The following is a 15,346-nucleotide window of genomic DNA, read 5'->3' as shown; positions in this document are numbered from 1 at the left end:
TGGTTTTTTTTTCGGTTATAGGTACTGGAACACTTACAAAAACATTTTGAAACATTCCAGAATGGCTACCAATCTGGAATCCAAAAATATCTTTGATTTGGGAGGTAAACACGTGCATAGCTGCTCCTGCAGTAAACCCACTAACAAGAGTATCGGATAGAAGCGAACATATTACTCCTAATCGACACACGTACATTAATATCTGCAACATTACAGACGAAAATTAAAAAATTATAGGTTATTCTTCGTACCCTACGAATGAATGGATTTATTATGTAAAATTTTAATTACACTAGAGACGATATCTTGATCGTACGATCATCTCTCTCATCTCGCAAATATACCTACATATTATTAGCTATATACATACACGTTATCGAGATCGATAGATAATGATTTAATTACAATTAGTAGATTAAATAGAGATACAATCGGTGTCAACTAACTTGAAAAATTCCGACAGTAAATGATACAGCAGTTGCAACTTGTATAGGAGAATAGGTTTCGACACTTTCGGTTGTATTCGAAGGTACGTTATTTAATTCGTATTGAGGAGTCGAGTATTCTAATACGATTTTTCCAGTCATCAAGCATACAACGGCGAAAGATCCTAGAACCATGGAACACGTTTTTATTCAAAGTCCTCGTACGATGTTAATTACATACAATACAGGTTGCCGTATATTAAATCTTATCGATAGATTGATCGAATTCAGAATACACTAACCCATTGAAACATGACGAGAGGTACCAAGGAAAGCATAAACTAGGACTGGAAAAAAAGCCATGTATATTCCAACCACCGGAGGAACATTTGCCAACATCGCGTAAGCCATACCTATATTTCAAGAACAAGTACGAAAAAAAAAAAATTAAAAATAAATTAATCACTTGACACATCGTGTAATTTATCTATAAATGATCACGTTCGTTCGGATGCGTGATACGTGAGTTCAAGTTTTCCATCACTGTCGCAGATTCATCATCGACATTGTTGAAAAATTGCGAAAAAAATACTTAAGTAATCCGGACAGATAAGATACTCGAGTGTTCGAATTTAAATCTTTCAACATAAGGATGCCTTCGTGGGTAGTGTATGGAAATTTCAAGGGGTTTTAATCATCCTTATTTACGATTACGAGTAGGTATAAGATGGATAGGTAAATGTTTGTCTCGAGACCACGCAGATTTTCTCGCTTGTCAACCGTCGTTAAAATTTACAAGTCGTATATTAGATACGTAGACACGCGTGTTTGTCACTCATCGCACAGGCTACAGACATGTGCACAGATGATTTTTCCATTATTGGAATATCTCAAGAAAAATTATAGAACTACCTAAGTATAATTATTAATGCTCACCCGGCACAAACCAACCCTTCTCAATGTTTTCAAGAAATGCAAAAAAATTGAGTTTCTAATCTCAAGAAGTGAAAAAAAACAGTAAAAAGACCACTGAAAATAAATTTTCTTCAGCTGAAATGTTAGTTTTGCGGTAATTTTGACCACTATGTAATTTTCAAGCAAAAAAAAAAAAATGTTTACATCACATGTGATTTTCAAAAAAAGAAAAATACATTTTAGACAACTTTTGAGAAAAAATAAAGGATAAAAATTCCTTCCAATTTCTCTTAAGAGTGAAAATTCATCTACTTGGTGCCATTATTTCGAATCTTCATTCCGAAACAAAACTTTGAGACTATTTTAGTGATTTATAAGTTTTTTGATGTCATTTTTAATTTTACATTTTCGTAACGGAGTTTTCAAAAGTTTTTTTTCCTAAATTTGAAAAATTCTTCAATTTATTTATACTCCAACAAGAGAATCAGAAACTGACACAAGTCTCAATTTGAACAAAGCCAAGCTGGATCAGAGGAAGATACCGTAAGACCTTTGTGGTCGAAATTTTAGATACCAACTGAAATTCATTTTTCAGATTTTTGGCAAATTTTTAAGAATTTCAAAAAGTCATGACGGTTATTATAGCTAAAAATGTGTTTTTTTAAATGAAAAAAATCAAATTTTGGTGGCTTAAAATTGCATAAATCTGAATGTTTTCAAATCAGTAGGTCTTATAGACAGATTAGATGACATCTCGACGAAAAAACTACTCGTTTTCCAAAATTAGAAAAATGTTTCAAAACTTTTCGATGCATTTTTTATCACTTTTTTGAGTGCCAATTTTTTCGATTTCCTTTTTGAAAAATAAAAGTGTTTTTTTGCAGATGAAGCTTCAACTTTTTTTTAGTGGGTATAGCATACTAGCTGTTTGGGTTCTCGATTTTTTCGAGCTTAAAGAACATGTGCTGAAATTTTTTCAATTATTTTGAGCACTTATTAGGGATTTTTAGATTGGTTTGAATATTTTTTTGATCTTGATTCTTGATTTTCTCTGCCTCTGCTTCAATTTTTTTGATATTTTTTCCAAATATTTCAACATTTAATTTTTTTGAACTCAGAGAAATGCTTCAAACTTGAAACTTTTCAATACTTTGAGTATTTTGTTCGAAATTCAAATAAAAGTTTCTTTTGTCTTAAACTTTTTAAAAATATTTTTACTCCCTTAATTTTTTGCTCTTGATTTTTAATTTTTTCCGCTTTAATTATGTTTATTGAATAATTGAAATATCGAAATTTTGTCAAATACCTAGGTATTCCAAATTTTTAAAAAATTTCTGGCCCTCAAAACGACCTATTATATGGTTGACATTTTCCTTTTCGCTTTAACATTAGCCAGACAAAAATGTAAATTATAGGACATGCGATGCATTACGTTTAAAATTTTCCATTACACGAAGAAGAAAATTTAGCGATCTATAAAAACTTTTTATCGAGTTGATATATTACGTACTTACATACTTATGAGAGTTATGAGTATACCATGATGGTCTTTAAAACATGCTTACCCAAACTAATTTTTGACGATTTTTTACTATTTTGTCATCAACGTATGCTCAAAACGTGCATCGGAAAAATTTTGATACAGAATTATTCATGAAAAATTGGTTTATTTTTAGATACCTGCTGCATTCATTTCAATTTCAACTCACAAGTATAATATGTGTAAAATTATTAATCAATATGAAAAAAATCACGCCTTTAAATGTTTAGACTATAAAGACAACAAAATCTTAGCCAAAGGCCAAAAACATAGGTTTCATAATTTATAAACACAAGCATTCGTCACACAAAGAGAATAGTGTATCTATGCATAGATAACATCTTCATCATTGGAATATCCCATAAACAACATCAGACCACGATGCAAATCAATTAAAAATAATTAAGTAATGCATTGGTACATTTGTCTTTGAAATTTGTTTCGATGCGAACTTGTACACGAGTAATAATCAAAAATTAGTTTACAATTTCATATGTACTACGAATACTACAGCCAAGGCCAGGGCGATACGTATTATTTGTCAAAATAAGATCTATCTTTGGAATCCCTATCTCACTCTATCATTTCGATTGTACCTCGTATCTCGAAATTATCCCGTTAGAAATTCATTTTCATTGACTCACAGATAGATAATTTTTTTCCTACAGCCTACACTATCTAGCTAGCTACAGGGTGTCCAGAAATATCGTGAACCCCAAAGAAAGTTTTTTTATAAAAAATATAGGTTGGCAACGTGAAATCGATGCATATGATTGGTGAAATGTTATCACCTCAGTCTAACAACCAATCATGTGGTATCATTATCTATTATCATTCAGTGTGATCAACCGAAACATTTAGCAGAAAACTTTTTTAGGGGTTCACAATATTTCTGGGCACCCTGTATATAGGTACCTACAAAGACGAGCGGATAGGGTATCTTGCTGATTTTTTACGACTGTTTTGAACTTTTTCACTCTCATTATCACACGACCATTATCAAAAAAATATAGGTTAATGGTAAGTGTGTCCACCACAACGAAGCGTCTTATAATTCGAACAAGAAATAGCCTTGTTTTGGAGTTTTAAAACGGAAACGGAAAATATCATACGATGAAAAAGCAATCCAATTATTAAGTCCGAAACAGAACATCACACGAATTAATTTCAAAATATTTTTCATTTCTAATTACCCATCGAAGATTAACGTTAACGCATTCATGAAAGAACGTCTTTATTATTAAATCATTCCAATAATAACAAACTATAACGCAGGAGGGCAATTAGGATTTTTCCGCGAGACCTGATAAGTGAAAATAATGGTATATTGATTCATTTCGAGATTTTCATACTGAGAATACGATCGGGATCAATGATTACTTAACCTCAAGTTGGAATATTATTTTTAGAACATTAAAAATTATTCAATCAGAGGAGAATTTCAAAGGATACAAAGATACGTATTCAAAACCTGAATTAGCCAAAATGAATGTAGGCCTAATTGAGCCTCGATCATGATAAGGGTGAAATCCCAAAAACTTAATAAATCATAAATCAATTTGATAAGGTAATTATGCCAATAATGAGAACGTAAGATTACGTACTTCTTAATCAGAAGAGATACGAGTAGAAATCGCAAATGCGTAAAAATTACAAGACTCGTCAACCCTCTACAGAGTGTCCTCTGTACAGCTTTTCAGAAAAATGATTTCCCCAAGCTTCTCTCAGTTTCCCAGACCAGTTTTTCGAATTTTCCCGGTCTTTCAAACATCAAACTAGATACACACAAAATAAGGTGGATGAACGGAGAGAGGGAGGGATCAAATTTCTTCGAGGGTCGTGTCATCAATAGTTGGAGGCGTGACGAAGTGACGTGTCGAGGGGGAGGGGGGAGACTGAAAATTTTCCAACTTTTTACCCCAGATCCTTTCTCCCTACAAGATTTTCCCAGCTAATGAGCCTTTTTTTTTTTTTTTTAAATAAAAATTTTATTTTATTTTTATTGGGAGCTCAAGATTGATGGCACACTCCCACCTCCTAAACGTGCCACAAGGCTTTTATGAGGGCACCTAACGAGCCTGATGTGGTTTAAACAAATTTTGGAAGCGGAAGTTAGAAACAAAAATGTTGAATACCAATTTAAAATTTTTAAAAACGATGCTTTCATACTTACAAAAATTTGAATTGTTCTATTGCAAAGTTGGTACTGAAATTCCAAATAGAAAATTCAACTTTTTTTCTTTTTTTTGGAGGGGGGGAGGGGGATTGGTTTTTGAAAATAAAATTCAAAAAAAAAACAGAAAATTTCTTTGTCCAAGGGAAACTTTCAACGCCTAATTCTAAGCTTTTTGGTATTTTTAAAATGAAATTTCGCATATTTTTGCACTGGTACCAACCCTGCATTGATGTGGTTATGTTGCTTGAATTTCTGAAGTTGATTTTTCATGCTTGAAAATCTAAATTGTGCAGTAGAAATGAATTCAAATCTGCCCTCGCGACCAATAATTCGAAATGTAAAATACAAATGATGCAAAAAGTTGATTTTTGTGGTTTAACATTTTGAAATTTTGACAATAGTTTTCAAGAAATTATAATAGGTACTTTTAACCGAGGACAAAAGCTTTCGAAAATTATAATTTTTCAAAAGTAAAACGACATTACCTATTCTTGATGTGAGAAGTCAATTTTTCTACCCTTTATCTTTGATGAGAGAAAAGAAAAGAAAAATGATTGATGATCCAAAAAGTTAGTTTTCATGGTTTTATCAGCAGTTTTCAGGAAATTAAATTATAATATTTCTGAAAATATGAATAAGGCTCGAGTGAGACGAGAGCAAAAGCTCTCAAAAATTCACAATTCTTCATTTTTTTAGGAATCCGAGACTTAGTTTTTATATTTTCAAAAAGAGCCAATTTTGAAAAAAATTAGAAATATTATTTCCGAATTTTTGGTCAAAAATAGGACATTTTTTGATATTTTAGCAGTAGTTGAAACTTTCAGTTCGTTTTGAATGAAATGCAAACTTTTCCCTAAAATTTTTCTGTCTGAGGGTTGAGACGCCCCCTCCTCAACACCCTCTCCCTCCTTTGGAACGCCTCTGTCAGTGGTGAATTTCATTAATTAATCCAGAACACCTTTTATCAAATATCAGATGGTTGTGTTTACAAAGATAATTGTAGGATTGGTGATGGAGAGGAAGAATTGAGATGGATCTTATAAATTTTTGCTGTTTCAAAAAACTTTGGGAATGACGATCGACTTTCTCTCCAAATAGGTCTCTACGAACTACGAAGACAAAATTATTTCATAATATTCACCTGACACGAATTTTCAAGTTTAACGATAAATAAATCTCATTTTCCCAACCGATGGGTAGGTGCCTTACCGACATATTCCAAAAAAGTTCATGATTGCTTCACGTACCTACCTAGGGGGTGTCTTTTTCCGAGATTAACAAACCGACAACACGCGAGACGAAGAAAAATTGCAACATGCAAATGAATAATAGAATAGATAAGTAATAACTTTACCTTGCGGTATATTCATGATAGCTACGGTGCAGCCTGCAATAACATCTTTGATCAGATCGCTTTTCCAGTTGTAATGGGATAGCCACGTTATCGAAGGTAGCACTCCGAGTATTACTCGTCTGACACGACATTTACACGTTGTATCGTCCATAACTTCATCAAATACTGCGACAAAACAAGAAGAAGAAAAAAATAATAGATAACAATTAACAAAATATCATTCTCCCGGCATACGGCATACGTGATGATAACTGTGAACATTGAACATTCCAAATCCCTTACATGTGTTTGCACCAACACCATTTCGTTTGGCTGTTGTATTCACATCCGATATTTGATACACTGGTCGTTCGATTTTCAAATAATATCGATGGTTTGGGTTTTCCTTTTCCATTGCGTTGCGTTGGGATGTTAGATCTTAATAAACTCGGTTCCTCGATGACGATAAAACGATGTTGGTGTAATGTCTGTAACATATTAAAATCACGTGTAGGTATCCTCTTTCTATAATAAGTAATTTATCGAGTTTAGATTATAGGTATTGCTAAATCCTTAGAAAACGATTACAAAAATCTGAGCCAAAATTTGATAATGTGAAGTACGAGTGCTTGAAAATTTCACGTAGAAGAAAAATTGCACGGATTTATTGCATAATCCATTTTCCTCATTACGCATGTAGGTACCTGGTACCTACATACATGTACCTATCGTTACCATATGTGTACTATTTTAATGTAAGTGTACCATGTATCTACAAGTTATACAAGTACAATGTATGTACGTACTTAAAGAACTTGCTCTAGGATCCCTGAACATTTCTTGCGGACGTTTTGTAAACAACACGCTTCTCATGTAAAGTACATCATAAATCAATCGAATAGCGAATGATTTAAATTTACAATCAAATATACTACACGTAAGCCATTCGTGCAGCGATGATACATACGTTGAACCAAAAAATACGTGATTGACGCAAAATACGAATACATATTACGTAGAAATTTTGAGTACAGGATACAAACAAGTGGAAAAAATTTAACGACGGGGAATAAATTCATCATGAAACCATCGTAACTGAATCTTATCACATTCACAGTGTTTTTGAAAATGAAAATTTATCACTCAGATAAACAACCAAAAAAAAATCACTCGATTTAGATATTCGTCGATAACAACCAATAATATTTCTACAGACAACATAGATCAAAAATTTTCTATTTTTTAAAGAGGCGGATTTTTTGAAAAAAAGTTGCACTAGGCTGAAATTGATTGTCGATGGTACACCTTTATAAGTCTTTGAAGACACAAATTTTGATTCTGAAAACTTTTTGACACTGAACTCTAAACGAAACTTCCTAAAAAGGGCTAAAAAATTTTTACACCTATAGGTTTTGTACTTCGTAAAATGTTGGACCACCATTACCCTCCTACCATCTGAAGGTTTAGTTTCCATTTCGAGGGTAAAAAATTAGGTATCAGATTGAGAATCTGCATCTCTGAATATTCAGAGTTCGACGTCAATACTGCATTTTTTTTTAAATTTTGGGATCTTTCGTGAACAAAGATACCAATTTTTAAGAAAGAAACTTATCATGAGACCTTCGGGTTCTTCTCAAAAAAATAATAACTTGTTTAGCAAAAATTTGTTCAATTAAGTTACCTTAAATAGGTATGATTTAAAATCATGCAAAATTTATAAAATAGGTACATGTAAAGTATTACAAAAACGAGTTGAAATGCAAGAAAAATTCGTTAAAATGGTTGAAAATCATCTGAAAATTGGTAAAACTTTTACACAAGTCGAAAAAAAGAATCAGTACAAACAGGGCATTTTTTGTCACTTCTTTTTTGGGGACTGGCTAATTCTCGAAAGTTGCAAGTCTATAATTTTTTGTACCACCTCTCTACCCCAAACATCTAAAAATAATGGATTTTTGCCTTATCCGTTTAAAAAGTCCTCTTCTTGTACCAAAATTGCCAAATAAAAGTCCTGTTTTTTACCAAAATTGTTTATAAGGTTCTATAGTGTTTTTTTTTGCCAAATTTTCCCAAGTCAAAAAGTGTCAATTTTTGGAAAAGTTGTCCAAAGTCGTCATTTTTTTGACAAAATAGTCAAGAAGTGTCTATTTTTGGCACACTTGTCAAAAAAATGTCCATTTCTGGAAAAATTGTCAAAAAAGACCTATTTATGGTAAAAATGTCAAAAAAGACCAACTTCTGGTAATGGTAAAATTGTCAAAAAGGACCAATTTTTTGGTAAAATTGTCAAAAAATACATATTTCTGGTAAAATTTCCAAAAAAGACCTATTTTTGGTAAAAATGTCAAAAAAGACCAATTTCTAGTAAAATTTCCAAAAAAGACCTATTTTTGGTAAAATTGTCAAAAAAGACCAAATTTTGGTAAAAATGTCAAAAAAGACCAACTTATGGTAAAATTGTCAAAAAAGACTAATTTTTGCCAAAATTGTCAAACACTTCTGTTCTTGCCAAAATAATTGTGAAAATGCCAATTTTTGGTCCTAATTTTTTCCAAAATTTCCAAGAAATTTGTGCTTTTTTGCCAAAAGGTCCAAAGTGCATTGATTTTTGCATCGCTTACCAAAAAAAGCGTTTTTTGTTTGAAGTTTGCCTAACAGAAGTTCTAATTTTTTTTTTACAAAATTGCTCATAAAAGCTTCTTTCATTATCAAATTTGACGTTTTTTTCCAAATTCTTTCTTTTTTCAGTTTTTATGACAATTTTTCAATTTTTTGTAATTTTTTTTGTGGAATGGTCAAGCTTTTTTGAAAAATACGAAAGTCATATACTTCAAATAAAATTAAGAAAACGTTCACAAAAACTATTCTCAAATCTATTATTTTTTAAATTAAACTTTTTTGAGACCCTATGACCCTAAATTTTTTCCACGCCATTTTATCATGATTAATTGTTTTTTTTAATTTATTTTTTTCATGAAAAAATCGGTTTTGAGCTTTTAAATTGAAATGCTGCTGATTTTGAATCTTCCGTTCATTCTCTTTAAAACCGCACAGACAGACTTTTACTTGATGATTAACGTTCTGACTGCTTCAAAAAATAGCCAAAATGAGTGACGATTATCAAGTCCCCCACCCCCCACCCTCCCAACTATACCTGAAAAATTAAGCCGAAAATGATGTGATTGTGTATTTTCATCCTTTTCAGAATCAGCTGAACACCCTAAAGATCAAGAAAAAATTTAAAAATTGAACATTAACACTCCAGTGATTGATAAATAATTTTTTATGAAGATTCTCATTTTCGGACCATTCAGGAAATCGAGGCCATAAACCAATTTGCACCTTTTCTCTTTCATTTGCCAGGCGTTAATTTCCAGACAAATTTGATATTTCTGCGGGTATATATTTTTTTAGATATTACAGTTAACTACGGTTGAGAGCAGATTTCCAACAGTTGATTCAAGTACTACCCTAATACGTAAGTACGCACTCGTCGCACTCGTACTTATTAAGAAAACAATCATTCGTTGCACATGATTTATGGCTTTATGACTTATCATTAAAATGTTTATTAAATGATAAAAATACCTTCAGGCGTGATTTAAATGAATTTCTTAGCCCATAAACAGCGCTCGAGTACTCTTAATTCTCATCAATGATTTACCATTTTATTATTTACTTTTTTGAAGCACAAGTTAATTTTGTCTTATCTAAAGCCAAAATCATATCGATATGACTCAACTTGAAAGCTTCTGCATTAAAGCAGATTTGCTCATTTTTTCAAAAATTCTTATCCAAGATGATTCGTAATAAAATTCAAATAGGTAGGTACATAACCAGAAAATCACAAAAAATCAATTTTTTGAATACAAAGATATGAATTGAAAAAAAATCATCAGTTTGCAATTTTTTATGCTTTGAAAATCTGCAGCAATAAAAATTCACCAATCAAGAGGCCTACCACTACTTACAAAAATTCACACAATTAGGCAATTTAAACACGCTCATTCACGAATAAAAAAATTCTGCCAACTTACGTAATCCCGCATTTAGACTACTTACGACGATGTACAGGGACACCATTAAGCTATTATAGACAAACTGTACAAAAATACCTACATTTACACGACTGGACTGGACAATCAAAGCTCGTTATATATTTTTTGAAATTCTCAATATAAACAGAACTGCTCTCGAGTAATAACTAGTTTGTCAGCTTGCATCCAATATTTATAGACTGTCACCATTTCCAAACTAGTTCGAGAATGAAAATTCTTCTCATACGGTACACCAGCTCATATACATCTTTTATTTTCAAGTTTACCGTACGTTTATTATATTCTATTTTTGCATTAGTATAGCCATTAGAACAAATTTAATAAAATGCAAATACGATAATATATAAAACTTGTTCGATTACCTTTACTTGAATTTTTTTCTACTTTCATCATTTTTACCTACTCTGCACATAGGCACACCACCTCTACAGGCCAACGCCACCACATCGGCAGGTACATATTATCATTTTAATGCACAACTGCGCAACAGTAAATAATAAAAAAAAAGAAGTAGGTATTAGCATTGAAAAATGCAATATACTTAATTATGCCAAATCTACCGACAAATTCTCATTTTGCTGGTGTTGAATGCGATGTGTTGGCTGGGTTCAAACATAAGTACAAAATTACCAACTGTGTAATATCCAACTGTGTTTTTTTCATCGAACCAGACGAGTTTTGATTCAGAAAATACCTATTTATAAGTTCGAGAAATATTTTACTATGACTGAAAAAACACGAGAAGAAGTGAACGTCGTGGTCGTAAATGACAAAAAAAATTAATAATTTCTTTCTATAATGTTGTTATGAATGGGTAATGGCTTTCTCCTTTATTTTTATACCGTGGGAATTATTTTTTTTTTCAAAATCAGTGAACGTGGGTGGATGCATTTTGCATAAATAACTGTTGTTTGGTGCCAAAATGATCGAGTGGAGTGCACCTTGCTGAGAATTTTAGTGGTTTTCGGGGTCAATCAGATTTTCATAAACTAATCTGGCAACCCAGGTGATCAACAAGACTACCCTGATCAAGATTTGGCACTAGGAGAACTTCGCAAAAAATTATTAAAAAACGGTAAACATAACTTACTTATGTATTACTTATTCATCATCTGCCTGAAGACTGAATTATTCATTATCCAATGCTACATACAAAGATCATCTTTTAACAATTACCTACTTTAAAAAATTTTGAATCCAAAACAATTTTAGAACGCAAAAAATTAGGTCGAATGTACAATACTGCCAACATTTTAATGAATTTTATAACGATTTTAAAATGAATTTCACCAATATTTTCAATAATTTCGTAACATTTTGATAAGTAGGTACCTATAGGTATTTTTATCGTGTCTCGAATACGTATCAAATCATCATGACGTTCAAAACAATTTCATAGACTAGAAATTCTATCAACAATCAACATCAGGAGCCACTTTAAACTGTCGAGCTTCAGTTTCAACGAAAATACGTTCAAAAAACATCACAAGTAAACAAACTTTCAGCTACTCAAATCGTTTTTTCGATTTTTGGGGAATCTCTTTTCCATATTGATCTAAATTTGTTTTTTTTCTGACATCAACCTCTGAAAATTGAATTTTATTTAGCAGCCTATTGAACTGGAATCTCCAGAGAGGTTTTGATTTTCTTTATAAATTTTAGTAATTCTGCAAAAAAAAAGACTTGAAAATTGACTTGGGTAGTTGAAAATTTGCTTTCTGATTTCGAAATGCATAATTCCAGTAGATTTCCAGGTACACTTTTTAGTCATATTTAATAAATCAAAATATTGAAATTCCAGTTTGAAAAATACTCAAGTCACCAAAAAAAAAAACGATTTTCAATAATGGCTAGGTGGACAACTAGGCGACTTTACTCGCTGAAACCCTGGATTTTTAGGAGGAACGTCTCGAGAGTGCGTGGAAATAATATTTTTAGAGATCTTGCGGAAAGGTCAAAATCAGCTGAAAATTGATAAATTCAGGTTCTGCTGCAGCCAGTTAAAATATTACACGGGGGAAAGGGGGTTAGAGGGACTATGGGGAGCGAGTCCAAAAAATGAGTGAAGATTCGAACTCATGGTCTTTAAAAGAGCAGAACGAACGATTTATCACTCAAAATGTTCAAATTTATTGGTATTTTGACCATATTCAATGGCATTGGGGGGGGGGGGGGGGTTGGAAGAGTTAAATGGAAAAAATAAGCTGATATTCGAACTCAGCACCTTTAAATCAACAACAATCGATATGTCACATAATTTTTAAATTTTTTCTGAATTTTGATCAAAATTGAGGCCCCTTGTGCCTGAAAAAGTGCCAAGATCTTAATTTTAAGAATTTGTTTGTGAAAAAAAAACTTGAAAATTTTTTAGAGTCAAGTAAAGATGAAACATTGAACATAGTGATTCAGATGAAAAATTTAGCAGGACAACCCCAGAGTTTGGCTCATAAAAAATCAAAACTTTGGGGACGACTGAGGTTTTTTAGGACGTTTATTTCATTTTTTCTGATTATTTGACTGACCCCGAAATCCAAAATGGATCTCAAAGAGAGGTACAAAATGGGGAAATTTTCAAATTGATGTCAAAATATGGATTTGTGATTTGAAGATCACTTGATCCCAAATCCAAAAATGGGTCCTAAAAGGAAGGTACGAGCTCGAAAATTTCCCAAAAATACAATATTGGTTTAAAATTATGATTTTCGAGGGCGCTCAGTGCTCATATTTAAATCCGGGATTTTTATGCTTTGCATATTTTTCTATGAATTAGAAAAAGTGCATATTTGATATGATCACCACGAATCATGAAATTTCCTGACGAATAAGCCCAATAAAATTTTGCATATTTTGCCATTTCAGACCAAATTGCATAAATTTTAGCATATGTTAGGGGAAAACCTGCATATTTTTGTATATTTAAGCATTCTCTGGTATTTTTTTGCATAGGTATTAACAGAGATGTTGTAAAAATTGAGATTTTTGAGACTTTTTTTGTTCAAAAAATGGCAACACTGCTGAAATGTCGTCAAGGAATTTTTTTCCTGAATGATTTAAGAATTTATAAATGATTCGTTTTGCCAATTTTTTAAATAAAAAATAAAAATGTATTTTTTGATCATAGGTTCATTTTGTTTTGAATCAACAGCTTGAAAAATCTTTTTCAGGGGTTAATTAAACTGAAATTTTGGCATATTTTTTGCATATTTTGGCTGAAAAAATTGCATAAAATATAATATGTATTACATATTATTTTCATCACTATTTCTGCATAAAAATCCCTGCTCTAATCAGTAATCATATTGTATAAGTAAGCACATTTATCAAAATTTTCAGATTCCGTACCCCTCTTTACCTTCCCTTTGGTAAGATGTAGGGTTATTTTTGGTCTCCAGGGCAAATGATTGATGAAATTAAGTTCAGCGCCCTCAAAAACCTATAATTCTACATTCATATCGCATTTTCAAACATTTTGGATACATACTTACCTAGATCATTTTTCAGGGTAGCCTCTGCCAATTTTTTTTTCGAAAACGTGCAAAAATGGGGGAAAAGTGACAATTGAAGATGAAAGTAGGTACATACGTGTTTGAAATAAAACATGTTTTCGTTTATTTTTTTACCAGACTGTAAAACTCCCTCCCCACTCCCTTTCCATTGGAGCTGGAACGAAAATCATCTTTGAAAAGGAGTCATGAAAAAATTGAAAGAAATTGAGGACCAGACTTTATTTTGGGTTAGGAGTTGGTATGGTCCTATGGCGTGTATTGAATTAACCCCTCCATTACTCGATTTTCGAGTCAAATTCGTGATATGGTAGCAGAGCTGTGGTTATGAATTATGATCACAAAATTGGTATTAATGAATGGTAGCTGAATTATCAAAATTTTCTTGGAGCTTTTGCAGCAGTTACTTCAAATTTTCAAAATGATAGCAGACTTGCAAGACGAGAGAGGTGAGCCAATATTCAAACCAAGCTCCTGTAAATTAAAAATAATCAACATTCCACTTCAATTTTTAAACCCATGTCTTGAATTTTCATCAAAACTGGGGAACCCCTGTTTCTACTCCTGAGTGCTATGTAAAAATAGTGAAAAGGATATTCGTTGCAATAATTCTTTCAAATTTTTAAACAAATAACATCTTTCAACTCATCAAGAAAAATTAAGCTTCCACTAGGTTTTTAAATGTCAAGGGTGCTTTTGAGACCTTTTTTCCAGCAGATTAATTTCAGTGTTTTACTAATTAACCTACCTAGATGAGCATGGAGCACGTTTAGTAAACAACAAAATTAAACGTAGGTGTGCTTTTATTTTTCATTTCTAACGATTATTTATGGCATGTCATTAATTCTAATAGGTAGTTCTTCGGACATTTCCATCGCATTTAAATAATTTCTACCTGCACCTAAAAATGTCCTTTGTGGTTTTAAAATTTCTCATAATTTTTTACGACTCTTTTAATTTTTATGGCATTTGAACGATTAGTTGATGGTAGAACCGATAAAAAGCAACAATTTGCACAGACGATTCACTGTAGGCAAGCCTATTGGGAGACTTTGATGCATAAAAATTTTCAGAAAAAAATCCAACGCCCTCTCATCCGAATCTCAAATCTGAGCAACCACCGAAACTGAAACCTCTTCTCCCCATCATCCTCATCCTGTCATCATTTCCATTTCCCATCAGTAAAAAAAAACTCACACAAACTCGTAATTCTTCTTCGCCATCAACCAAATTAATATCTCTGTCACCTCAACAGCAATCAAATGCCAATTAAACTCATCAAAATCTTCGTAAATTAGAACTAAGTACCTAGGTATCAACAATAATACAAACACACGCCGAAATATCCAGCTAATATTTTCGTCATTGATGCAACCTAATTACCGTTACCCATATA

General features: G+C 32.0%; 1 protein-coding gene across 2 annotated transcripts in view; it reads right to left on the bottom strand.

Moving 5' to 3' along the window:
- LOC135842350 (prestin-like) overlaps positions 1-15,346 on the bottom strand; it is a 28,465-nt gene that overhangs the window by 2,794 nt on the left and 10,325 nt on the right. For both annotated transcript variants that reach the window (XM_065359769.1, XM_065359770.1), the window contains exons 2-6: positions 6,693-6,877; positions 6,411-6,575; positions 728-838; positions 447-610; positions 38-202 (exon numbers count right to left, since the gene is read on the bottom strand). In XM_065359769.1, the coding sequence (XP_065215841.1) occupies positions 38-202; positions 447-610; positions 728-838; positions 6,411-6,575; positions 6,693-6,804 (717 nt within the window). In that variant the 5' untranslated portion in view covers positions 6,805-6,877. The remainder of the gene's footprint in view (positions 1-37; positions 203-446; positions 611-727; positions 839-6,410; positions 6,576-6,692; positions 6,878-15,346) is intronic.

This window comes from Planococcus citri, chromosome 4 (genome assembly GCF_950023065.1).
Source record: "Planococcus citri chromosome 4, ihPlaCitr1.1, whole genome shotgun sequence".
Taxonomy (NCBI): Eukaryota; Metazoa; Arthropoda; class Insecta; order Hemiptera; family Pseudococcidae; genus Planococcus; species Planococcus citri.
The sequence above is the reverse complement of the archived record's forward strand: the minus strand, read 5'-3'. Positions and strand labels throughout refer to the sequence as shown.